At 51.5% G+C, this 25,591-nt stretch overlaps 8 protein-coding genes across 8 annotated transcripts; 4 read left to right on the top strand and 4 right to left on the bottom strand.

The window, feature by feature from the left end:
* Positions 1-5,556: 5,556 nt before the first annotated feature.
* BJX68DRAFT_249135 (major facilitator superfamily domain-containing protein) lies at positions 5,557-7,296 on the bottom strand. Its single transcript, XM_071042054.1, has 3 exons — positions 6,404-7,296; positions 5,965-6,354; positions 5,557-5,918 (listed from the first exon to the last, which is right to left on the bottom strand). Exons 1-3 carry the CDS (start codon positions 6,806-6,808, stop codon positions 5,706-5,708), a joined length of 1,008 nt encoding a protein of 335 aa, XP_070892916.1. The 5' UTR covers positions 6,809-7,296; the 3' UTR covers positions 5,557-5,705.
* A 1,018-nt stretch (positions 7,297-8,314) lies between these two features.
* BJX68DRAFT_259309 (putative phenol monooxygenase) lies at positions 8,315-10,411 on the bottom strand (the record flags this gene model as incomplete). The annotated part of the gene is made up of 3 exons (XM_071043676.1): positions 8,315-8,709; positions 8,757-9,210; positions 9,260-10,411. The coding sequence occupies 3 exons, from the start codon at positions 10,409-10,411 to the stop codon at positions 8,315-8,317; spliced, it is 2,001 nt and encodes a 666-aa protein (XP_070892915.1).
* Positions 10,412-11,838: 1,427 nt separating this feature from the next.
* Positions 11,839-12,738, bottom strand: BJX68DRAFT_272708 (uncharacterized protein; the record flags this gene model as incomplete). The annotated part of the gene is made up of 3 exons (XM_071047263.1): positions 11,839-12,150; positions 12,237-12,662; positions 12,721-12,738. 3 exons carry the CDS (start codon positions 12,736-12,738, stop codon positions 11,839-11,841), a joined length of 756 nt encoding a protein of 251 aa, XP_070892914.1.
* A 282-nt stretch (positions 12,739-13,020) lies between these two features.
* Positions 13,021-14,355, top strand: BJX68DRAFT_272707 (uncharacterized protein; the record flags this gene model as incomplete). Its single annotated transcript, XM_071047262.1, has 5 exons — positions 13,021-13,221; positions 13,327-13,393; positions 13,466-13,632; positions 13,725-13,917; positions 14,027-14,355. The coding sequence occupies 5 exons, from the start codon at positions 13,021-13,023 to the stop codon at positions 14,353-14,355; spliced, it is 957 nt and encodes a 318-aa protein (XP_070892913.1).
* A 1,820-nt stretch (positions 14,356-16,175) lies between these two features.
* Positions 16,176-18,355, top strand: BJX68DRAFT_279881 (flavin-containing monooxygenase; the record flags this gene model as incomplete). The annotated part of the gene is made up of 6 exons (XM_071048823.1): positions 16,176-16,503; positions 16,556-16,914; positions 16,970-17,135; positions 17,186-17,254; positions 17,305-17,997; positions 18,052-18,355. The coding sequence occupies 6 exons, from the start codon at positions 16,176-16,178 to the stop codon at positions 18,309-18,311; spliced, it is 1,875 nt and encodes a 624-aa protein (XP_070892912.1). The 3' UTR covers positions 18,312-18,355.
* Positions 18,356-18,639: 284 nt separating this feature from the next.
* On the top strand, positions 18,640-21,391 carry BJX68DRAFT_214098 (uncharacterized protein). Its single transcript, XM_071037772.1, has 8 exons — positions 18,640-18,982; positions 19,050-19,104; positions 19,158-19,257; positions 19,310-19,427; positions 19,474-20,402; positions 20,450-20,541; positions 20,590-20,870; positions 20,923-21,391. Exons 1-8 carry the CDS (start codon positions 18,898-18,900, stop codon positions 21,291-21,293), a joined length of 2,031 nt encoding a protein of 676 aa, XP_070892911.1. The 5' UTR covers positions 18,640-18,897; the 3' UTR covers positions 21,294-21,391.
* On the bottom strand, positions 21,288-22,569 carry BJX68DRAFT_279875 (putative short chain dehydrogenase/reductase; the record flags this gene model as incomplete). The annotated part of the gene is made up of 3 exons (XM_071048822.1): positions 21,288-22,003; positions 22,108-22,452; positions 22,539-22,569. The coding sequence occupies 3 exons, from the start codon at positions 22,567-22,569 to the stop codon at positions 21,564-21,566; spliced, it is 816 nt and encodes a 271-aa protein (XP_070892910.1). The 3' UTR covers positions 21,288-21,563.
* An 873-nt stretch (positions 22,570-23,442) lies between these two features.
* BJX68DRAFT_272703 (major facilitator superfamily domain-containing protein) lies at positions 23,443-25,226 on the top strand (the record flags this gene model as incomplete). Its single annotated transcript, XM_071047261.1, has 4 exons — positions 23,443-23,686; positions 23,749-24,141; positions 24,197-24,348; positions 24,399-25,226. 4 exons carry the CDS (start codon positions 23,443-23,445, stop codon positions 25,224-25,226), a joined length of 1,617 nt encoding a protein of 538 aa, XP_070892909.1.
* Positions 25,227-25,591: the final 365 nt, after the last annotated feature.

Raw genomic sequence — 25,591 nt, 5'->3', positions numbered from 1 at the left:
TCAACCGAGGGAAGTGGAGGAGGAAGAGGGTGCGGAGATGCGGAGGCCTCGACAATGCCGAGGGACCTCTAACCTAATTAGGCAGTGAGCTAGTGATGATAAGCACTGATAAGAAATGAAATAGTATAACTCGAAAATTATGAAACTTAGTCATTTATGTACTTCACTAAGTAAGAAAGCCGGCCCTCTGCAACAGAGCAATAGGCGGAGAAGCTCCGCACCATTTGCGTCACTCGATCCCAACAGCAACTATAACTCTTCAATCAACTACGCCATTTAACTGCTTAGCACTCGAAATTTCGTTTTGTATCCCTATGAGCACATGTGCTAGTCCCAAAGGATTCTCCAATACTGAAACTACCTTCGTCCTGCCTTGTGTTGTCAAGAAACAGCCAGTTGCAGAAACTCGATACCCACTACGACCCAGCCCAATACTTGACTGGCAGCTTCTTCTCAGCCGATTCAAAAAGGATCCTCTATGAGCATTTCCTTCTTTTCTATGTCCGGGCAATCCTCCAGGATTCATGCTGATTATAAGTCAGGAATCCACCAATTAGCCTTTTCAATGATTCATCTATAACCGCAATGAACGGTCTATCAATGGAAATAATTCAGACGGCTGTTGACGAGATCCCAACCTTGACTAAAATCTCGAATCTGCGAATTCTGTCAAAGCACTGGCCTTGCGCAGGTACACCGTTATTCCGTGCATAGCTTATCCTACCCACAGATAGCTTCCGACTTCTGATCGAGAGCTTATAGCATCCCCATCACTCCATCTAGGCATGCCCACGTCCTGTTCAGCGACCTCACATCCCAGAGCTTTCTATGACAAGTACCCCGACGGAATCGATTCTGACAAACAATGCGGGCGCACCATCCCCGTGAACTTGGACCAAGAGGTTAATGGTGTCAGTTCCCAGCCATCAATCAACTTGTCTATTCCTGTAACCGCTCCAGGAACACAGTCGCCCGCGTTTACCAGTTCCATTGCGATATACCAAGAAGAGAAGATTTTTGGTACATATTACTCTCAGATTCCGGTGCATGGGCGTTCCCCCGGTTTTATGTCAGACGAAACTTGGTGATGATATTTACGGGCCAGGCGGGCACCTCGCTAGCCTCTTAAAGATACTGTTTCAATTGCGAAGCCTCCAGCGGAGGTCCTCGGAAGCTGCATCAACGTGTTGCACGCCGTGTACACCGAACACAACACTAGCAATGACAGTGGCCTCCAGATCCGGCTAGATGATGTCGGTTAGCGTATCCCTCTCCGAATCTACCTCCACGTCCGTTTGACTAACAGCGCCGAAAACTGACCGCCGATATCAACGCCGCTGTACCCTTCTGGAGTCTTAATATGACCGAACAAATCTTTCCATAAACGCTCTGGAAGCTATCCCAACGCTGCCGACCTCAAAGCCACAGCATACTGGGTTATTCAGAGCGTTTGTCTCCTCAGTGCTTGTTATACTCCATTCATATTGGACTCCATAACCATGGACGCCGTGCCTTCCATCTGTTGAGCGGGAAAGGAAAGGAAATCGGCAGGAGCTCATAAACAGAAGCATACGCTTGTCAAATGCGCCCGAGCCGAACGCGTCGCAACTGACTCGAGGTTCAATAGGGAGAGATGTGCCGAACTCTCTATTCATACTACTTTCACCATTCAAGGGCTTGCTTAAACCGGTATCCTCACTTGGTTATATGTACTCGACTCCAATATTTAGCACAGCTACAGGACCTAATGCTCTACAATTGCTGGTCTCATACTATCCATGAGTACGGGGTAGAAATGGACTATCAAGACTCCTTACCTGACCCGACATGCGTACGGTTATCCACTTCAGCCTAGATTTCTGACGGTGTCAATCCCGATCTGCTGATGAAATTTAGAAGTTAGAAACAGAGCCATCAAAGCCATCCAAGCCGGCGCCCACTTCTGCGGCATGAATCTGGTCACTCGATTTTCGGATTACTTTATCAATGTTCTGGAAGCCGCGTTCAATACCGCCAGTAAACTGGCCACTGGCATCAGCGCTACAGTCCCCTTCGGGTTTCAACGCAACTGTTTGAATCAGACCATTTCATCAACGTTCTGAAAGCTATACGGAGTTTGACCAGAGGCCGAACATCTCTCTCAACTTGATAGCTGGGTCTCAGGAGATACTACCAAGGATAACTCAATCCTACGAGCCACACCAAGAGCCGCCTGGCGGCTGCGGCAGCAAATTGAGGACTTCTTGTCTCTTCCCACTGCTTACAATAAACCAGGACAGGTCGTTTATCTGAGTGTTGCCCCCAGCAACGTCGACAACGATAGCGCCACTGCATGTGAAGGCTCCACAGCGTCCGCTGGCTGGCTGCTATGTGAAACGCAGGAATCGGTACTTATCTCTCACCGGGGATCACCAATCTTACTGCTTCCCCCAGAATACTTGGAACTCAGGAGCTCATGCTGGTCTGTCTGCACGAGGAGGTCTACCTGCATCGTCAATGCTATCGACATCGACAAGGAGACGACCATGAACGTGCTTAAGAAGATTACCACCGCGAACCACGAAAATGTAGAGGAGATCGTCAACTCTTTTGTCCTTGACTACCCCCGCGCCGTAAACTCTCAGTTTTGCCAATTCGTGACACTATTCGCTTTATTGTAGCACTAATTGAAACGAGAACAGGGAGCATCGCATTCTTCAATATGCACAGATCCCAGCGAGCCTCCAACTGAATACCACACTAACTGACCAAACAAGTTCTCACGACAACTCTCGTAGTCAAAGTCACTGTTAATTGTGCTTAGTATGATCTGGATGACCTTCTATAATGGAGATAGATTAAAATGGCTTTTAATATGTAGACCTCATTATTCTGAATACAAGAAAGAAATTAGTTCCAAGATTGTCCGTAATATTCTTCATCTATTCACCACTGCATACATAATCGCTGGTCCAAGCCAAGAACGATAGTGCTCTACGAGGCTGCGCAGCTCTCGAGTGCTAGCGAGAAGTTGTGTGATAACCTTGCCAGTGACACGTGATGCCTCTAAATTGAGAAGGTTGACATGAAGGCCTCGCCGGACTCGCGCCTGCCCATGCTCTTTCCACTCTTCGCCGACTTCCAGGTTTTGCTTTTGTCTCCTTTTGCCATCAGCTTTGTGTCTCTCATTACTTGCGTCCCGTCCGTTTCTTCTCATCTTTCTCATGCCCTGCGTCTTGTCTTTGCTTCTATACAGCTTCTAAGCATCGTGCTACTTTTCTTTCGCATCCCGAGTTTTGTGTTACTTCCCCATATCTCCATCGGATCGTCTCTTTTCTCCCCCCGTGGGAGTTGCATTTCCTCTCCATAAGTGCCTACGACTGGATGAATCTCATCTCTCTATATCACGTTATCTGCCTACCGTGTTAGCTGTACTACGCGGCTAACACGACCGATTAGCGGATACAACATGGAGCAGACTTCTTCTTCAAACTCGAAGCGACTGAGCACTCACTCCAAGGCACTCGCCGGCAGCCCAAAACGTCAAAGGACCAACGTGGCATCAATGGACCTTATTGCTGATTCAATGTTCGTTAACATTGATGCGTCTGACGACCTTGACTACGTCCCGGGCGAAAGCTCTAATAATGATGAGCTGAGCAGCATTCCCACGGATGAGGTAGATGATCTTGATCATCCCTCACCAAAGCGAAGGGTCTCCTCAAAGGTTAGTCACAACACAATCCTACCTCAGAGACCGTTGATACTAATTATTTATAGTCGAGTAGTAAAACTGCCAAGGCTTCCGAGACTCACCGCGGTACCTCGAAGTTAAATGCCCCCTCGAAGGCTAGTCACCTCAAGATTATGGTTGAATCTTTGCTAATATCCGTCATTTGTAGCCTAGCAATGGACGTCTCAATGCGCCTAGTGTCCGCCCGGCTGGCTCAAAACAGACCACCAGACGTCTCTACGCACCGACTGTTCGCCCTCGTGCCTCAAAGCAGGCAACAGTTTCAGAAGTCTGTCTTGACCCTTTTCCATCTCCAACGTTACTAATACTTGTGTGGTTTATAGCGCTCGACTGAACATTATGACATCCCGAGAACTCCTATCCGCCACACAAAAGACAATACCCTCCCCTCCATTTCTTCTCATTCACATCGAGAAACCACTCGGAATATCGTCACAAAGGTTGGTTATGACCCACAGTGTGCCAAGATATGCTAACAATAAATGTTTATATAGGCAACGGACCAACAGTTGGTCGCTGTGACGAACAATAATAGGGATCATGCGAGTGACGTTTCTACTCTGATTAGGGGTCAACCGAATCCCTCGCATGTGACTATCACGGTGCCGGCAATCCAACAACCCCCTGTCTGCTTCTTGAGCCCATACTACCTGGGTTCCTCAGTATACCCCCCCGCGCATCTCGACGTCGCCAATACTTGGCCGAAGTGCATCACTCTGGAGGACATTCCGACTCGAAATGTGACCCTAGAGATTAGTGGAGGTGTCAGCATCCAGAACATCTGGGCACATTACCCGGAACTACGTGACAATGCAGCCAAGCTTATAGTGAATCAAATCAACATACTGATCGTGTTCTGGATCCGGTCCGGTACGATTGATCAGCAACTTGACTCGTGCGCTACGATAAAAATGTGGTTCGACTTACTCGGGCAACTGGGTAGACCTGTTGATATTCCTGAGGTTATCTGGCATCCTGAAGGACAGCTCGGCTGGGTGAAATGCGGAACGGCCTTGTTTAAATATGGCAACACCTTGATGCAGCTTTATGCAGTATAAGGCTCCCTCAGCGTGACACAAGATGAGTCAAATTCGATCCTATTGCCTCTAAAGTTGTTTCCTTCATTCGAATGAGTTGATCAAGCTGTAGAATTAAACTATAGCAAACTAATGTAGTCTCATGTCCCCTGCTCTCCTCACGGGTGCCTCACCTCTGGTTGCTCCGGTATCCTGGATAGCTTCACAACTAGATCCATCTTCAGCCCCAATAGCAAGTTCATCACTGTCTCATCCCGTCAAGATCCGCTGACAGCTTATGAGCAACTTCATTTCTTCATTTTCAATCTTTTTTTTTTGAGGCTCTTCTAAAGGACCGCATCACCGATGACAGCGGTGAAGACCAACGTCAAGCGCAGTGACACATCTTCCTCTTTGCTATCCAAATAACCTGCAAAGGCTCTAATTTCTCTATTACTTCGAATCCCACGACAGCAACGTCAATTTTTATCTCAATTACCGCGATTGGCTCAAATACTCGTTAATTTTGCCCCACGTCTTTTGATTGTGTCGCTTCATAATGCCTCCGTCGCCCCTTTGGATCGCTTCGGTCGTTTGACCTCTTTCACCTCACGCCCGTTGCTGTCGTTAAATCTCAAAAATCCACATAGGATTATTCTTGCTGCTATTTTCTCTTTGATCTAGGCTCTAATCGAACATCGCTGCCGTTCATCTATGATTTCCTCATTCAGAGATCTGTCGATACGCTTTACAACAACATCAACCGCTGTCAAGTTATTTCAGCAAGCTACCGGATTCGTGTAATCACTTCAAGCTTCATATATCATTGACAACATATCTGCCTGCTTTTAAAAGCTTATGGGACTCCCCGGATCCTAGTAATCTCGAGTATGTGGATCTCTTTTTCCCGTGGCTATCCTGAATCACTATACTGTCTAATTTCCCTATCAATGTCTTTACGACGAACCCACTGTCTTTGTCCAGGACAAAGACCGATAGCGTGAGCTGCGACTCGACCGCATCTGTAATGTGTAGATCTTTCCCAAGAGATGTAAGGGCCGGCGCCACCATAGACGAGCGGGGCCGAGGAGGGGGGCAAGACTGTAGATTGCAATGCTTTTGCCTCGCTCTTCGGGTTTGAAGCAGTCTGATAAGACCGCACCACCGACCTGGTCACGTTAGACTGGGCTCATTGTGAGAGTTGAGTGTACATACCGCTAGCGGAGCACTACCACCCAGCCCCGCAAAGAATCGAAACACAATCATCTGCGCCTTGGTTTGCGAGACACCGCACGCAATGTTAAACACCAAGTAGAACAAGTTTGCCAGCTGGAGAATGATCACTCTCCCGTAGATTTCAGAAAGGGGGCCAAGGAAAAGAGGGCCAACAGCGTACGCCAGGACAAAGACCGATAGCGTGAGCTGCGACTCGACCGCATCTGTAATGTGTAGATCTTTCGCAAGAGATGTAAGGGCCGGCGCCACCATAGACGATGAGACTGGAGAGATAAAGGTAAAGCACGACACCATCAGAACAATCGACCACTTCCTGCGCATCGGCCAATTTTTGGGGTTATCAGGATCATCCGGCCCGTTCCATGTAACCTGCGAAACTTTAGCGAATGCAATCCGGAGAGGTCAGGTCACAACGTACGAGTTTAGGATCTGGTGTAGGCCGCGAACCAGCTGTCTGGGATTTCTCAAGGTCAGTTGGACCAGCCCTGTTCGCCTCCAAATCGAGATCCCGCTCGTTCACAATCCCATCTCGGACTTCGAGCGCCGCATTTACATCCTTCTCGTCGACATCGTCCTGTGACATGCCGATACTGTCATCTTCACCGTGGTAAACGGAGTGGTCATCGAGATGGCGCCCAGAATAGATCCTGCGAATCTCAGTAGATCTCGGTCGAGAGCTCGACCTCGCGCGAAGCGAACTGGCAATCGAGCCAAACCGGGATCGACGGCCAGAGTGTGTCGAGTCCGAATCCGTGCTCAAGGAAGAGAGGGACTCGGGTCTAGCAACTTCGGGTGCATGTTCGTGTTCATGAGGATTGGACATGACCGTGCGATTTCAGGAAAATATTGCCGCTTATCACTTTCGGCGGGGTAAAACACTGGGAGGATCCAAGAGGAGGGGCAACATCTTTATATCAAGGCAAGTCTTGGTGTAGATCGCATAACGCCGACACACACTGACGCATTGCTCGCATAAAAACTGGAAAAGATTCCGGCGATAGAGCCATCTTAACACCGATCAGACTTCAAAGTGGGAATCAAGATGTGGCTCCTGTTTCGATTGGCCAAAGCGAAAGCTTGACTCCTCAAACTGGGTCTTTTCTCCACGCTGGACTAGGTGGACAAGCGGAAAATTCTGTCTGCTGGGCTCTGGCCGCACGCCTGGCCGCTGGCGTGCGGCGGTTTGAGCCGTCATCAGTTGCAGCGCCCCCAGGGTGAATATCGGATTTTAGCATTCTATTGGACAGTTGGGAATGTTGAGGATAAAAAGTTGAAAAGGACCGGATCTTCGGCACAGTGGGATGTGGTCACGTGAGCATATCTGCTGCCATGTGTTTATGTATCTCTCAAGCGTCTACATAGTGGTGATGAGTGAGATTTTTCTATTTCTATCATGGATATGATTCTTGGGTTGTTGCCCCAAAAACTACCCACTTTCGCCGTGAAGAATATACCTAGTAGCAGTTGAAGCCTGCTGAATGCATTGTGTCGCGTGCCGATATCCGGCCCTCGTTTATGTTCGATTTCCAGACAAAGGTCGCTTACGAGTAAAGTTATGCACGGCTTCAACTAAGTGGAGGCGATATGCCAATCGCTTGACATGAACAAGTGTGCCGAGCAACACCAGAAAAGATGCAGGGCCAAGGCATCGCCACCCGACACGGCATAAATGATGCGATCCAGATCCTGCGATACTAATGATCCCACTCCCGAGCTCTTCTGTGTGTTAGGCGAATATCGGCAATCTGATCTCCAGGGTTAGAGTTCTCGAAAGCCGGTTCTTGAGAGTTGGGTTCGGGTATCTTGTTACAGAGGATAGTCAGTAGTTGTAAAAGATCATTGCTCTGATCGGCACTATGTGCCGAGTTGAGATAGGCTGAAGTCCCTGCCTACAAGCACGTTATGCAATAACTAGAGCTTCAGACACATCCAGCACAAGATTGGGGATGGTATCTCGAGGCACAATCGGGTTTTACCATCGTTTTGGACCCGATAGCCCCGGAAGGTGCTTACGCATCCTTGACACATGGCTTACAGTACTCAGATCTACACACAGTTGTGCAGCGAACGGGTAGTACCGATTACCGAGCCTATGAATCATCGGGATTCGGAAGGGGCTGAGGAATATTTATACCCAGGCTCCATCATAAGCTCAAGATGAAAAGGCTTATCTTTAAGCAGACCCACAGTTGGCTTACTCTACGCTGGTGGAGGAACCGAGATTAGATTGCCTTATTGCTGAGTAGTTACCACTAGGTATTATGTGGCTGTAGAGTGACCTGCTATATCCATTTGCAAGTCTATAGATACACCATCTATGCAAATCGACCTAGACGGTCCGAATACACTTTCTCAAATACCCTTCAACCCTCACTACATCATCCAGTGCCGCAATCGTCCCAATATACCCATCAGGCCGTACGACAGCAATCGCACCCTTGCTCTCATCAACACCATAAATCTTATACACATCGTCAGATAACGCGTAGCCGCTGTAAAACCGCATTTCCGATTGCTGTTTCAGTTCGTGCGGGAGGTCTCGCCACATGAAGTTCGTTGTTTCGAGACGCGGGTGGATGACGACTTGTTCTACGACTGTGGGTGGGAATTTGGGGATTATTGAAGAGCCGAGGGTTTTTAGTGTTTGTGCGGAGGTGCCTTGGGGGTTGAGGAGGTCGGAGGATGTGAGGACGAGGATACGGAAGCGGCCGGTTGAGAGGAAGTCTGGACATCGTTAGTGATGGTTGGGTTACAAGGGAGGCGAAGCGTACCATCTTGTAGGTCTCGCCTGTTCCCATCTGCGAATCTCTTGACCCGCACGTTAAGCAAGCGTCTTCCCGGATGGAGGATTCCTTGGAGGTAATCTGTTCCTGTGATGGGGTTTTCTGCTGCGGTCTTGTCGACGGTGATGTTCTCCGGGTACTCGATTCCGCAGCCGCTGGTGAAGCCGTTGCCTGTGCTGAAAACTTCGAGGAACTGCTCGTGCGTCAAGGCCTTGCCGATTCCGTCCTCTGATCCGATCTTGCCAGAGAACATGGATGAAAAGGCGCGGTCGAAGTCGATGAGTTGTTGGGCGATTGTGTGACGTTCTTGATGGTATGTGTCGAGAACCGGGTCGGACTTTGCGGTCTCTAGTGGACCGGGGGTGAGCCCGTGGAGGGAGTATACGAGCTTCCAGGCGAGGTTGTACGAATCCATCATTGAGACGTTCATTCCTTGGCCGGCCTGCGAACTTTGTTAGCATCACTTCGAGAGCCTTTGAAGACGGACATACCTTGGGACTGTGCGTATGGCACGCATCACCGGATATGAACACCCGGTTAATGCCCTTTGAGTCCTTGACAGTAAATTGCCCGGAAACCCGCTGCCCAATCTGGTAAGCCGCCCACCAGTCCACCGCACCATCTTGCTTGGGCTTGATATAGTACGGCTTGAAGGCTTCGGCTGCATGCTGAAAGATCCCATCCAGCGTAACTTGCGCTCTGCGCGCCTTTGCACCCTCCTTCGTCTTCTGGTCTTCACCAGCCTCAATCTCGTCCTCCGGCACTTGAACATACAACCTCGTCAAGTAGTCCCCAGTCACAATCCTCTCGCGCGGAATAACCATAACGGACCCAGCGGGTGAATGAATCGCGCACCGCCGTCGAATATCCGGGAAATCAGTATCGATAACCAGATCGACAACGCCCCAGATGTGATCCGTCGACTCGCCCTCGAGTTCCAGCCCCATACACCGACGGACGTTGGAATGCGCACCATCCGCCCCAACCAGGTATTTTGAACGCACTGAGTACCGCACCTTCCCCCCACGTTCATTCTGAACCTCGACATGCGCAACAACCGGAAACTCTGGATCCCCCTCCTCATCAATCTTCACATCAAGCAGCTTCGTATTCCTCTGCACGCCACGCTTCGAATACCTCAGCAAATCCGTCTCGAGAATCCGCTCAATCCTTCCCTGATGAATCGTAACCTCGTGCTGAAACCGCGCAGGCACACTGACATCCGGCACAATCGACGTCCGCTCAATAACATCGCCCTCGGTCTTCCCCGTCGGATTCCAAAACGCGACCTCCTCCATGTGGCACCCATCATTCAGTATCTCGTCCGCGAGACCCAGCGATTTCAGGACCTCGAGCGTTCGCGGCTGCAGCCCGTCGGCCTGCCCCGATTTCAGTGTTCCTGGCTTCGCGTCGACGCAGAGGAGGGAGGAGTCGTCGAGGCCGTAACGCGCGAGGAGGAGGTTGAGCATGAGTCCGGCGGGGCCGGCGCCCACGATGACGACCTCATATTTCGTTTGTGCCGGCGCGTCGGGGTGTGTGTCGTGTTTTGGGAAGGCGGGGGAAAGGCGGGGTAGAGGGGGTGCGAAGGAAGGCAGGACGCGAAGTTCGCGCGAGGAGGCGGAGAATTCGGTGAAGACGGGCATGCTAAGTAGATAACGGGCAGCCGCCGCGAACCAGACAAAGCTAAGATCGAAGGTTAAAGTTGGAAAAAACAATGATTGTTTGCTCAGGTAATTGATCCTAAATATTTGAAGAGGCTGATATAAGAATAATTATATGGTGATCGACCGGGGCCGGAAAAACCCCCATATATATCCGTAGGGAGGAATTATTGAGGCCTGGCTCGTGAATTCCGCATTTTTATATCCGAATCCGAATCCAAGAATTGCCCAGGTGTTTCCAATGAATCTGCCTTGGTGATTCGGTCTGTTGGGGCTGCATTGCGACTGCCCAGGGGCGCTAGTTGATACTTGCAGGACGGCTAGGAAAGCAATTTCCGGGGTTGGGGCTGCAATGAGCCGCCTATGAGTGTGGAATATCAGCAGTATTCGATGGCTCAGGGTTTCAAAGGATTTGAACTTGGAGTGCATAATTTGCTCAATCAACTCGAATTTGACCTATGTAGATGAACTGTGATTTAAGAATCAATTTCGCCACGGTCTTTATAGCGACCCCTTGCAGCGAAGGGGAACTGTAGATCTCGCCATGTCACTGATATTGAAAACTCGCCTGCATCTCTCAATCGTGGCCTCCATGCCCAGTTCAGGGCTCCATAGGCCTGCAGCTCTGCTCTCGCCAGTTTCAAATACCCTGTGGATCATTTTCGAATGATGATGTTGATTCTGATTCGAAGAATGCCGGATATACGGATATAGTCGGATACTGTGGAACTGCCGGGGAAGGATTGGACAACCCCAGGCCACCTTAGCGAATGCGGGGAGGAGTATAACGTTGTACAACGAGAGCAAAAAAGCCTGACAAGACTGAAATTGTACTTTTTGTTTGGAATAAATAATCCCAGGAAATGTATATCACAATATCTACTAACCCTTTGCCCATCACAGCCAAGGACTACACCTTTCTTCCTTTTTTTGGGTCTCTAGCACATCTGGCTGTGCCTTGTAGACTATATATAGGGAGCTTCCAAGTTTCCCGACGTATACGTGTAGTAGGGTCTTGGACGAGAATATCACATTTACCCAGAATAAACCATGGAAGTAAAGCCACCCCCCCAACGATTCATACTACCATTTTCAAGTCTCTCCCTGAATCGTGATGGGCACTACAGGGTTTCTTCTCCCCTTTGAGGTCATAGTAACTCCCGTCTACCCAACTAACCAACCTCCAACCTCCAACCTCAGCGCATCATACGCACACACGTAGTCCTCGGCAACTCCGCCTCCTCAACACTTGCCGCATCCATCGGTAAACGAAGAACAAATAGATTCTCAGCTAGATGCAGCCTCTCCGCCGTGAACTAAACTTGTGCTCAAAGTTCAAGTAACTTACCGCGCTGCATATCCCGCACGAGGTACCGACGCTCCAGGGGATAACCCACGTCTCTACGCTGTCACCGTTGACTTTGGGTGTATAGGGTAGGTTGACCCAGTCCAGTCCGACTGCCTGTCTTTGCGCCTGCAAAGGAGATTGTTAGAGTGGCGGTCTTGCCCTTTAGGTTCGCTTGGCCGTGCGCGAGCTGGTGGGCGTCGAGGTCGAAGAGGATCGTCCAGTTGTTGATGCTGTAGACGGTCTCGTTGCGGGAGGTGTTTCCGACGTGAGAGAAGACACTCCAGTGGATGTAGTTCCAATCTTGGGATGGGTCGCTTTTGCCGATTCTGTATGTGACGCCGTTGGGGAATTCGGTTGGGAAAGCCCATATTGCCTGCATTGATGATAAGTACTCGTACATGTAGCGGGGGCTTTATGGCTTTCTCTTGTGCTAGGATATCTGAAGGAAGAAATACCCACCCAATACATCCGATACTCCTCGGGTCCCAGAATCTTGCTGGTATACGGCGCCCGCCCGTGCCTGAACTCTGCCGCTGACCTACCTGGAATTCCAATCCTCCATATCTCCTTCCCAACGCTCTCTGCTTGCCAATGGAATCTCAAGAGCTGTCCCCGCCCCTTGTTGTTCCGACGATACAACTCCACATCATCCTCAACAAACGTCCCAAACACCCGGTCCGTACAGACCGCAAGCCGATAAACGTCCTCCTTGACCTTCGGAATCGCCACCAGGCCAGTACTGCAGCGCATCCATCCTCTCGACATTGGATTCGGATAGACTGCCGCCTTTGGTGAAGTGGTGGTATTGTGGCCGTAGGTGCGGTCGAAGCCGTGCGTGACGTTGGGGCGGGTGCTGCTCTGGTGACCGCTGGATATGTAATTGTACTGCTGACGCGTTAGTTGATGGCATCGAACCGGAGAAGATAAGTAATAGGCAGCTCACCAGAATCACATCAACCATGATATCAAAATGAAGCGGCCCGCCATGATACATGACAGTATTATGCACAGGCCCGTACGAATCACCGTCCTGGCTCGTGACCCATCAGAGTACAGCCCATGCGCTTTATGATCGCGGCACTGATCAGTCCTTGACACATCCGCGTTGGAATGCAGGTACGTACCTGAGATTTCCGGCAAAGTCGACCACATCCGAGTACTCGACGAACTGCGCGAGATAGTTGTTGGGCACATATTGAACGTCTTGAGGGGGGGAGGCAGCATTCCCTGCGCCGGAATCATAATGCAGGACACATACACCTCAACCAACCAGTCAATTGAGCAATACTGGTTTCTGCGCGAGGGCGAGGCGAGCCTGCACATGTTCACCCGCGTCTACTACAACAGCGAGTCCCAGCCATTCCTCAACGGAATGGGCGAGACGAGGACTCTATTCCGGCCGAACTTTGCGCTGTGGACGCGTGAATGGCGCGAGTACTCGGATGTAGTCAGCGAGACAATGTCTGAACACACTCCGTGGTTGCAGCAGCCACTGTTTCAGGGCTGCTCGTCCCTAGCACCGGAGGAGATCGGAAAGAACCTCTGGTAGTGGAATGTGGAATCCGCACTGAAGCTGGGGATGGCCGTCGGCGGTAAACTCAAGGCGATTGCTGACTGTAAGGTACGCTTTGCCTTGATGAGATGTCTGCATGACATACTCGTGCATGCTAACTCGACTCGTTCACGAGTATATGGGTTCCGTTTGCTTCGACAGCGACGGAGCACCGCCTACCATAGCCTTCAATCTCCTGAGCCTCACTCATACAGAAGACTTTCTATCCTGCACGACCATATGGGGAACTACGCCTCGTCACAGGGGATTCAGTATGTGCTAGGCGAGACCGGATCCGTATCGGTATGTCTTGATCCCATAGAAACCTTTATACCTCTGCACTCCCGTTTCCTATCATTTCCGGGTCAGACTTTTTAAAGCTCAGCTTGGTTCAGTGCCACGGAGCCGGAGACGTCTCCGACACATACGCCGCCGCCGTCTGGGCAGTCGACTACCTCTTGTACCTCGCAACCCTCAAGGTGTCGCGCGTCTACTTCCACCAGGGAACAGGCTTCCTCTACTCCTCCTGGATGCCAATCACAAGCGAGACGGACGGGACACCGGGATTCCTCCACCCGCAATACTACGGTAACCTGCTGACCGCGCACGCGCTCGCAAGCACTACACAACAGGTTGTCATGCTAGCGAGCGAAACCTCTTTAACGGCATATGGGATCTACACCGCGGACGAGTCTAGCGCGATACAACATCGCACGGCTCATCCGCCTCCGACGCGTCGTCATCGTCAATCTCCAAGAATTCAACGTCACGCAGGGCGCCGATTCGAGACCGTACGTCGAGGTTAACTTGGAGAATCTGATGGGTCCAGCTTGTCGCGCGAGGAACGTCCAGGTCCGTCGGTTGACGGGGCCAGGTGCTGATGCTAAAGGCGGAGCTAGCTTTGCGGGCTTGACGGTGGATAGCAATGGGGCGCTGGCTGGGTGCGAGATAGTTGAGAGGTTAGGACGTGGTGTGAAGATGTTTGTTGGTGACATGGAGGCGGTTCCTATTTCGATTGAGGAGTAGTCTGGGATATTGATATCACGCACGTATATAAAGAGCGAAGGTCTCATTTCTGGAGGCAGGCAAGTGAGCAGTCAGAGTCCTTGGACATTGTTCTGAGTGATTCCAGTATTTTAAACTCTGGTAATAGAAATCCTGGAACATGGGGTTTGCCAACTTGTGACGAGCGCTCAAATCATCCCCGGTAAAGACGGCCTTCGAAAGTTGCTCTCGATGGATAATAACAAAGGTGAGAGTTGGTGTTGACGAGGTGGTGTCTCAGGCTGGTTATTGACCACCACGTGCCCGCTTGCTTGGAGCTTGTGTGGCTATTGTCATAACCACCTTCCGACACGATGTCTCCTTTTTCGCCTGGCCAACGCCTACACTGACAGTGAATCTCTCATTACTCTTAATATGACCACACTCGATCCTTGAATTGACTTTGGTCCTGGAAAGCTCACCGGGAACTGAAGGTCGCCACTTCGTAAGGCTTAAGCGAAAAACGTTTGGTGTGTTTGTGGCGGGGCCCCTCGAGAAAATCAACCAATAAAAGCCGATGAGAGGCATTTTTTTTTCGCAGCGATGGTACTGGCCGACTTCAAGTTGGAGCGACGATAAGGGGTGAGGAAATGCTCGGTTCTCATGACAGTCAGACTTGTTCTCAGCAGCCAATCATTCGTGCTTTCTCCGACTCCAAGCCCTGAAGGATTGTGCACCCCGCCTTTTGCCTCTGGGGTTGGGGGATTTCCGGGTCAGCACCCAATCTGGAAGTCCAAGACAACCGGCAAACTCGATCGAAGTCGTCAATTCTGACATCAAGACTCGGCTGTCATTCCCCTCGCTCATGATAAGCACTAGTCGAATTCGGATGTGAGCTCAAACGTTCATGCTGGGGTTTATCCGGCTGACATTGTGGCTTCGGCGTAATTCCGCGCTTCTGATTACAGTTTGACACCCAGATGAGGTAACCCGAGGTGCAATTCAGTCGATACGTGTCACAAGGTCCTCGTTCTGTCTGGCTTGCCATACGTATCGTATGCTGGGTACGTTTGACAGAAGCACGTTGCCTTCAAACAGGTTCTGCCCTATCACATCAATCGGATTGGGCAGACTTTCGATAGATGTAGCACCGCAGCAGTACCACCCCGTTGGCACGCATATACCCCTCTTTGCTGAAGGACCCGACTGGTCAGTCTTCTTTCACGGATTCCTCCAGCGAGGCAGTTGTTCAATGCCCATCCCTTCCGGAGTACGATTTCAAGTCCAAGCTTCCATCCCTTTTCCCCGCAATGGAGGCAAAAGGGGGATTTCCTGACCTCGGAGCCCTCAAGTTTGGAACCGAGGGTCCACCCTTCAAACCTTCTCAATCGCAGATTCGCATTTCCTTGCGCCTGCTTGACAAGACTCCCCTTCCATCGCTGATAACACTCCAATACATATCCCGCGTAATCGCAGTGGATCGCGCATCCCCCAGACCCAGCTTGCTCTCGGGGAGGTTACCCCTAAGACTCACGGGGAGGAGATTAAAAGGACTTTTGGTGATTTTGGTGCTTGGAAACCCGGAGACTCCGCACTTTTAGCTGGTCCAGGGGTCCACTGTCTCCAGCGAGGGCGCCATTTCGGGACTAGGGGGCAGACTTCGCCATATCTTTCTCGGGGAGGACGCTTCTCTCCGGGGTTCCCAGTTTTTCAACGACATCTCCTGATCCATCTCTCTTCAACACTCTTCCGTTATTTATAACGGGGCTCTTCTTTCGTCGGGACGCTTGTGTTTTGAGTTTGAGCCTTCGTCCACCAACCTTACTCAAGTTTCAAATCGCATATTGCGTACCAGCACAGCCATGATGAAGCGTCTATCTCGCGTTCTGGGCCGAAGCACCTTGGACCCAAAAGTCGAACAGCTGTCTGCAGTGCAGCCCCCTGTCGTATTGAACGGTGTGGAAGTCGCGACAGTGCAAACAGCACCTGCTGAGCCGTGGATTCTGGAGGAGCGCTCCATTGACGCAACTCGCCCCATGAGGGTCGTTGTCATCGGTTCTGGCATTTCAGGAATCATCGCCTCTATCCGTCTCCGACAGAGAATCGGCAAGCTTGATCTATGTGTCTATGAGAAGAATGCCGATATTGGAGGGACGTGGCTTGAGAATAGGTATCCAGGATGCGCTTGTGGTACGTGCTGTCCTTAATCATAGCACGACTGTTAGGAGACTAATTTTCGCAGATATTCCGGCCCACACATACCAGGCTACATTCGAGCCAAACAAGGACTGGTCAACCTTTTATGCCGCCGCGCCAGAAATTCACAAGTATTGGAAGCGCGTGTCGGACAAGTACGGCTGCGAAAAGCACATCCAGTTCAAGCGCCAAGTTGTGGGCGCGACTTGGGATGCCGCAGCATGCAAGTGGAAATTGCAGGTCAAGAACATTGACACTGGAAAGATCCTTGAGGACACCTGCGATGTCGTTGTCTCGGCTAGCGGTGCGCTGAATGAGTGGAAGTGGCCTTCTATCGAGGGTCTGCATGATTTCAAGGGGAAGCTTTTGCACAGTGCATGCTGGGATGAGAGTTATGATTATAGCGTATGTTGCAAGTTATCTATGTGATCACTGATGAGTGCGCTAATACTTGAAATAGGGCAAGCGAGTTGCTGTTATTGGAAATGGGTCCAGTGGAATTCAGATTGTGCCTGGGATGTTGCCCAAGGTCACACATTTGGACCACTATATTCGAGGGAAGACGTGGCTTTCGCCTACCTTTGCGCGCGAGCAGATCGATAAGCGTAATTCGGAGCTTGAGAACTGTGAGTTCCACACTCGGATTTTAACGGACATCTGCGCTAATTCTGTTCAGTCTCATTTACGCCAGAGGAGATCGAAGCGTTCAAGAAAGATCACTCAGTATACCAGAAATTCAGAAAAGGTACGACCCTCATCCAAATCGCAAGCTCGACATTCACTGATCCGATACAGAAATTGAGAAAGAGCTACAATCCGTGCACGGTGCCACGCTTGTGGGAACTCCAGAACAGCTGGGAACCACGGAATTCTTCACAGAGAACATGAAGCGCCGACTACGACGGAAGCCCGAGCTCGCCGACGACCTCATGCCCGCATTCCCACCAATCTGCCGTCGGCTGACTCCCGGCCCTGGCTACCTCGAGGCTCTGACTGACGACAAAGTCGACGTCATCTCAAGCCCCATCGTCAAGATCGTCGAAGATGGCGTCGTCACTGCCGACGGAAAGCACCATCCCACCGATGCTATCGTCTGTGCCACTGGCTTCGACACCACATTCACACCACGATTCCCCATCACCGGTGAGAATGGTCTGTCCCTCGCGAAGCGATGGGAGGAAACGCCGGAGAACTACCTCTCGCTTGCTGTGGATGGGTTCCCCAACTATTTTATCTGTCTTGGACCCAATGCGGCCCTGGGTGAGGGGAACCTGTTGCTTCTTATTGAGAAGGAGATCGACTACGTCACCTTCTGTCTACAGAAGATGCAGCGCGATAACATCCGGGCGATGCAGGTTCGCAAGGAGGCTGTGGAGCGGTTCAGAAGGCACTGCGACCAGTACTTCTCGCGAACGGTGTTTAGCATGGAGTGCCGCAGCTGGTACAAGGGCGGTTCCTTGAATGGGCGAATCACAGCATTGTGGCCTGGTAAGCTGCCCCTGCTGATCTGATTATCGAATTTAAATACTAACAAGGGAACAGGCTCTTCTCTCCATGCAATGAAAGCCCTCGCTTATCCTCGGTGGGAAGACTACACTTATGAGTATGTCAATGACAACCCCAACGGCTGGATTGGTGACGGATGGGCCGAGGACGAGCGGAATAAGATCATCAACGTCGACTACCTGGACGACGACCAGATTGACTTTCCCACGGCTGTGATTGCAAAGGCGAAGGAGAGCGTCATGGAGCATGTCAACGGGGTCAATGGTGTCAACGGTGTCAACGGCGTGGCGCATTGAGTGTGTTTGTCTTTTAGCGTGTATATAAATGTGCTTGGATCTCAATATCAACTATTACCCTGAATGCCAGAGGTGTGAACTTGCAAAGAACTCCCAAACTTCAGTTCAAGTTGGTACGTTGGCCAGATTGAGGCATCCGGTGTGCTGGGCATCAATTACATAATACATACGGTAAAATACCTGACTGTGGGTAACGGGAGTTCGTCCTCCGCAGTGCAGAACCCCTCGGACTCCACCTCCACGCCCCCAATTACGAGTCCGTTACCGCACCCAATGAATAATAATATGCTAGACTGCAGACTTCTGGCGTTTTCTTCCAACTCCGTCGCCAAAGAATCCCCGAGTCGCCACTGACCTGAAGCAGACAACGAGTCGAGTTGGGTCCCATGGATGAAGCACAAGTGTGACAGGCTCAGAGCAAGCCACGGTTCTCCCCCGCTTCCCGACAAGAGACTCGCTCACGTTCCCTCGAGTCTTAATTAATTCCCCCTCCCCGTGGTGGTGTCGGGTTCCCCCTTCTTTACCCCAGAATTTCCGACTCCCCCCAAAAAAGCTCCTCCCCGATGCATCATCTCAGACCCTCATCATGAAGCCAACCAAGCACTTTTGCTGCACAATCTGCCAGCGGGGTTTCACCCGCATTGATCATCTGAAACGGCATCACCTCCGGCGTATGTGGCTGCCGGCTATTGCTTGTCTCGCTCGCGCCCAGGCTAACTCCGAATGCCATCCCGATAGACTCTGGCTTGAAGCCTTATTCATGTGTTTTCTGCAACGAGTCTTTTGCTCGGTGGTATGTTGCCTCGCTGGTGGTTACTTCAAGTAGTGATGTGCTGATGGCTGTAGTGATAATCTTCGCGATCACTATACAGACTGCGCCAAACGTGGCGACCGGGAGATCCCCGAGACCGGCCAACGGGGCCGCAGACGACATGCTTGCCAATCAGTGGGTGTACTCATCCTCGCTCGGATCGCTTACAGACTACTTACTGTCTTAGTGTACGTCGATGAAGCTTCGCTGCGACGGCCAAAGTCCATGCGGTTCATGCGTCAAGAGGAATCTCGACTGTAACAAAGAACGGCAGAAGCCGACCGCGAGTCCTGAAATCGGCTCCGGTAAGTATTTCTTGTCAGTTTTCGGACTCGGTCTGACCCTGCGTAGATACTGCTTCTTCAAAGCATGAAGGATATGATCGTCCTTCGGATCGAGGCTCGATCAAGTTTCTCCTCAATGGAGGTACAGATAGCTTTACGGAGGACTTCCTCCTGCCTCCGCGTAGTGATCGCACTCGTGGACTTGAGTACCATCAGCAGAAAGAAGAGGCCGAGAATTCACTGATGGCGTACCCCGCCGAGGGAGATCCCAATGCTTTCGCGCCGGCATTCGTTGAGCTAGATCCCAACAGTCTGACTTTCTTCCATGATACCTTCCTCGACTTCTTCAACGGGCCTTTTGGGGAAATGCACAAATCAATCGTCGACCCTTACGGTGGGATGATGGACTACCCGACAGTTCCTACTCCTAACACTGATCCCGCTCTCGCCTTCCCCGGACAACAACCGTTCGAGCAGGAAAGGCCGTACGCGACCGCCATGATCCAGGCGATCTTATCGAGGGCATGGTCGGTGCCTCTCGACCCCAAGGTCCACGAAGAAATATCTACCAACCTGACCTTCCTTCTTACAACAGCGCGAATCCAGAAATTCATCAATCTCTACTTCAAATACTGGCACTCGAATTGCTCAATCATACATATGCCGTCTTTCAACCCCGAAGTGGTTGCTCTGCCCTTATTGACGTCGGTCGTGTTCATGGGGGCAATGTACACGAAAGACGAGCGCGAGCTATACGCCGCCAAACGACTTCTTGACTTTGCCGAGCTCTACATTTTTTCTAGCGATATCTTTTCCTGCGAATATGAAGTGGCGGCGACGATCTGCGGGAGCCGGAATGTTGAGAATGAAGCTCACGACTGGCTGCAGTTTCAGAACTTCCAGGCTGGCTTTTTGATGGTCGTGGTGCAGTACTGGGCTGGCGGTCGGAAGTCGACTAGTCGTGCTATGGAGAATCGGTTTAGTGAAGTTGTCAAGGTAACTTCCTCCTTGAACTCGAGTTTTGCTTTTACTGACTAGTTTAGGTCGCACGTCGGATAGGACTCGTCCAGTATCAGCACACCCCCGAGGATGGAATTGACGAAACACTATGGATTCAGAACGAGTGCCGCATTCGGTAAGTAGACCCAACTCCATGTCTTTGATTGTCACCCTGACTATCTAGCAACATGAATATCATCTCTCTCCTCGACTGCGCCTTTTCATTCTACCAAAACTACCCTTGCCGCCTCTCCCATACAGAATTACAATGGGACTTTCCCTGCCAGGAGTCCGTCTTCGCCTCCGAACACCCATTCGCAGAACCCGGGTTCCAAGTCTCACGAGGCCTCACACTAGGCGAGGCATTCAGCAGCCTATTTGAAGAAAACAGCGGTGCTGAATCGTCCGCTGTCCCAGATACAATCGCAAACCTCACAGTACTCGACATGTTTGTCTTAATCCACGGTATCTACTATCCCATTATCCTCTCCCACCTCCAGAAAGCTAATAAATCCAGTATTATACGCCTTTATCAACACGCACATGACTTGCCTCGCTCCTCTCCTCCGCAACACCGTAAGAAAACAATTCCCAACCTCGACCGGCTCAGGGAAACGACGACAGTCTGTCAATCAAGAAGACTCCACATTAATCCCAATCCGCATGGCCTTAACACGGTGGCGAGACCACTGGCTAACACTGCGCAACACAGTATCATCGCATGAATGGGCGTCCATGGGCTTCTTCAAGAACGGGTACAATTTCTGGCTCGTCTCGCAGCTCCTAATTACGAAGAAGGAGAGCGTGGATGTTGTGATGAAGATGGAGGTGCGGTGCGAGGATAAGCTGGAGAAGCTCAAGGTCCTGCTGCAGGATGAGAATGATTGATGATCTATGTATAATGCGTATATCCACTGCGTGACCTTTCTATCTTTCGTCTCTATTTCTTTGTTTCCTTCCTCCTCATCTTTCTTTGCCATTTTGCGAGCGGAATTGAATAGAGTAAGATGGGTTGGCTGGTTATATCACTATTATTGTACGGTATCATATCATTTCAAATCAGACCAAACCCACACATAGACTATGTATACCGCAATACATTGCAGAGTCATCCAAACCTCGTACTTTCAATTTCATACACATTTCATTCATATCCATTCAAGCATACCCCAAGCTCCAAAAATTCTCAATATTCCTCCCCGTATCCTCATCCACGTACGCCGGTGGCTCCGCAAAGGTTACATGCTCCCCATGCAGCTCCGCAATCTTCCCCGTAAGCGAAGGGTCGTCGACAAACTGCTGGGCGGCCCGCTGAGCCGTCGACATGGGCGTCAGCACCATTGTCTTGAAGAGGTCGGAGCTGGGGGCGATGTTTGTCTCAATAACAGCAGGCGCGAACCCGTTGATCTGGATCTGTTCCCTTTCTAGCGGTCGAGCGAGGGAGCGGACGAGTCCGATGACGCCGTGCTTTGTTGCCGAGTAGATGGGTGCCATTGGGAACGGGTAGACGCCGGCGTTTGAGGCGGTGCAGATGACGCTGCCCTTTGAGTTGTTGACCGGGGTGTTTTTTGATATGTAGTGGAGGGCGAGTTTTACACCTGTACTCGGTCAGTCATAATTACCCTCAAGATCACCGATAGTTACTCGTAGTAATGAAAAGAGCAGGAGGAGGAAAGGGAAACCTGGGGAGGAGAAGACATACTATAAACAACCCCGACAAAATTCACATTGATTGTCGCAAGCTCCGGCTTGGTCAACTTCCCATCATTCTCCGGCAAAAGCGATCCCTTCTCCGTAATCCCCGCATTCGCAAAGACGACGTCGACGCGGCCCTGCTGTGCGAACACACGCTCAAATGCCGCCGCCTGGCTCTCCCAGCTCGACACGTCGACTTGCTCGAAACTGAACCCTGTCGAGGGAAACTCGGTCTGCAGTTGCGAGACGATGGCGTCGCCGGTTGTGCTGTTGATGTCGAAGATGGTGATGTGTGTGTTGGGTTGCGGGGCGAATTGGCGCGTGATGCCCAGGCCGATTCCTGAGGCGCCGCCTAGAGAGGGGATTAATTTTCTTTGTCCTTTTGCACATTCCTCTGCTTCTTCCTCCTCACTTTGTTGAGTTTGAGGGTGGAATTACCTGTGACAATGATGCTTCGCTTGGTGGACATTCTGATTGCTCCGATACCGGTACTGACTCGTTTACTTCTAGTAGTGTTACCTGGGCAAGAGTGTTCCCCCAGCAAATGTTATGTATGCAGGACGTGCGCGAAACTGCGGAAATCCTCCGAGTCCGAAGCCCCTCTTCGCTTTTTCAGCAAAATGTGGGATGGGGGAATCCCGATATTGAGTCAGAGCCTTACGAATTGGAGTCGAGGGCAGCAGGAATCATACGGAGGAATGGTCATGCAGCGATTGGATCGACGATTTGCAGCAGGGATCCTGAATAATGGACGCTCGCTTGTTTTCGCTAGATTCATGTCGTCGCCACTTGTCTAGCTGAGTTTGTGGTTTGGCTCGGTCTGTGGAGATGCAGCTGGCGAGTCTGGCTGGGTCCGAGTCTGAGTCCGGGGAGATGAGGGCAGCCCGCGCTCTGGGTCCGGTGGGCCTCGCCGTCCACGTTTTCGAGTCAGAGGTGGCGATGCTGGATTATCTTGAATGATGGATGCAAGTACGTACTCGTCGATAATCGCCAGGGTGGTCAGCGGATTGCATCTCTGATCATCACATCGTCGACGGCTCCCACATCACCCCGGAAATCCTCCTCCCCGTGGGGAATCGGAATCCCCGGGTGTGCTTCTCCGCAGCCCTGTCTCCTATCTTGTCCTGTTCTGGCTCCTCTCCTTAACACTGGGTGAGCTAAAAAGGCAAAAGGGTTTGGAGTCGAGGCTTGACGTTCCCACCTGAGCTCCCCGACCCCCGGCGATCCTATTTTATCCGCCCTCCACCCACCCCGGCCTGTCACTTTCTCCAGCTTGCTGATTTGATTTTTCTTTCTCTATCGATTGGCTTTGCTTGTACAGCTTGGTACAATTCAGAGCAAAATGCCTCTGGGAATCCTCGAAGACACCAAGCTGGAGAACGTTCCGGGCACTGCGCCCCTGAACGAACTCGGCCACGACACCACCTACACCGGCATCGACCCTGCCTTCCTCAAACATGACAAGACCGGCGAGATCGTCCTCGTCCCTCAGCCGTCGGACTCGCCCAATGATCCCTACAACTGGCCGCGCCTGAAGAAGGAGCTCTTCACCATCACCTTTGGCTGGGGCTGCGGTTGTACAGGAGGTGAGCATGACACCAGCATTCGACGCGTCAGCGCGTCCCAACACAAAATCTAACATTCACAGCCGTTGGCCCTCTTCTTGGTGCAGCCTTTGTCCCCCTCGCCGCAGACTTTGGCGTCCCCCTCAACACCTTCGTCTCCGGCGTGCAAGGCGGCATGATCGCCGCCATCGCCGTGGGCAGTCTGATCTTCAACTGCCTGGCCGTCAAGTACGGCAAGCGGCCCGTGTACCTGATCACGACGCTGGGCATGATGGTCTCGTGCTTCTGGGCCGCGGCGGCCAAGAGCTTTGCCTCGCTGGTTGCGGCGCGTGTCGTCTGTGGCCTGTGCATGGGGCCGTTTGAGGCGCTGGTCCCGGCGTCCATTGCGGACGTCTGGTTTGTGCATGAACGTGGGTTTCGCACTGCGGTTTTTAATTTGGGCGTGCTTGGTGGGATTAATCTTGCTACGCCGATTGGTATGTACTTGACTTTCTTGCGCTTGGGGGTGGTTGGTTGACTGACTGCTTGTAGCTGGTGCGGTTATCGAGTACGGAGACTACCAAACCTGCCTCTACGGCATGGGCGGTGCTTTTGGCCTGGCTTTGATCATGGTCATCTTCTGGATGCCTGAGACGGCTTACGAGCGGACAGACGCCCTGAGCATCGACACTGGCCACGATCTGGTACTGTCCTACCTCATACCCATATCAAACTCAGTCACTAACGATTGCAGACAAACCTCGAAAACAAAACCGACACAAAGCACCTCGAAGCAACCAGTCCTCCCATCGTCAACTCCAGCGCCGAAGAACCAATCTCCTACACACGCTCCCTCCTCCCCTACAGCGGCTACGTCAACCACATCTCCTTCTGGAACACGCTCATCCGCCCCTTCTACCTCATCGCCTCCCCCGCCGTCTGCTGGGCCGTCGTCCTCTTCACAACCTGCATCTCCTGGCTCGTCCTCATCTCCCTTACAATCTCGCAAATCTTCTCGGCGCCACCGTACAACTTTTCCGTCGGCGCCGTGGGCGCCACAAACGTTGCCTCGTTTGTTGCTTCATTGATCGGAACCCTCGTCGCAGGGCCCCTCGTCGACGGCGTTGCAACCCGCCTCGCAAAAATGAACAAAGGAATCTTCGAGCCCGAGTTCCGCCTCCCCATCATGATCACCTACCTCCTCTTCACCGCAACCGGCTTCTTCGCCTGGGGCCAGTCCCTCTACAACCTGGACCCCTGGCCCATCCCCGTAATCGTCTGCCAGGGCCTCATCAACCTCGGCGTGCAACTGGGGACCACAGGTGTGGTGACGTACGTCGTCGACTGCCACCGCGAAAAGGCGGGCGAGGCCTTTGCGACGATGAACTTTATCAAGAACCTGTTTGCGTTTGGGCTGACGTTTTATGTTAATGGGTGGATTGAGAGTCAGGGGGTGCGCAATTGCTTCTATACCATTGGTGGCATTACCATTGGGGTCACGCTGCTCACTGTGCCCATGTATATCTGGGGGAAGAGGGCGAGGAGCTGGGTGCATCGGCATCGGATCGCGGACAGGCTGTAGTTTCTCCCTTTGCTCTGGTCCTTGCTTGCTGGCTGTCTATCTGGCCTTGGTAGGTATGTACCTTGGCTTTGGCTTGGCTTTGGCTTTGGCTTGCAAATGGTCGTGGATAGCTAGTTGTCTTGTCCTGATACTTCTACTTTTGGTTTCGGTGGCGTGGAGGGTTGGGTGGTTACTTTCTTTTTCTTCCCTTCTTGTACCTCGCTTACCAGTCTCTGGTATACTAATCAATATAAATACAATTACAACCTGCGAAGCATTGTATCGAAACCTCATCTTCTTGGATTATAGTTCAAGTTGTCGCTATCCTAGCCCTATATAACCACCACCTCCTCCTCCTCCACACCAAAAAAACAACTCTCGCTCCC

Source organism: Aspergillus pseudodeflectus (genome assembly GCF_044049435.1).
Source record: "Aspergillus pseudodeflectus strain CBS 756.74 chromosome Unknown BJX68scaffold_87, whole genome shotgun sequence".
NCBI lineage: Eukaryota > Fungi > Ascomycota > Eurotiomycetes > Eurotiales > Aspergillaceae > Aspergillus > Aspergillus pseudodeflectus.
Note: the sequence above shows the minus strand (reverse complement) of the source record. Positions and strands in the feature narration are given on the sequence as shown.

Coding starts and splice junctions, on each gene's coding strand:
- BJX68DRAFT_214098 (XM_071037772.1), top strand. CDS start 18,898: ATGAAGCCAACCAAGCACTTTTGCTGCACAATCTGCCAGCGGGGTTTC. Junction 19,105..19,157: donor AACGAGTCTTTTGCTCGGTG/GTATGTTGCCTC, acceptor TGATGGCTGTAG/TGATAATCTTCGCGATCACT. Junction 20,542..20,589: donor CAGAACGAGTGCCGCATTCG/GTAAGTAGACCC, acceptor CTGACTATCTAG/CAACATGAATATCATCTCTC.
- BJX68DRAFT_249135 (XM_071042054.1), bottom strand. CDS start 6,808: ATGTCCAATCCTCATGAACACGAACATGCACCCGAAGTTGCTAGACCC. Junction 6,355..6,403: donor CTACACCAGATCCTAAACTC/GTACGTTGTGAC, acceptor AAAGTTTCGCAG/GTTACATGGAACGGGCCGGA. Junction 5,919..5,964: donor GTGGTAGTGCTCCGCTAGCG/GTATGTACACTC, acceptor TAACGTGACCAG/GTCGGTGGTGCGGTCTTATC.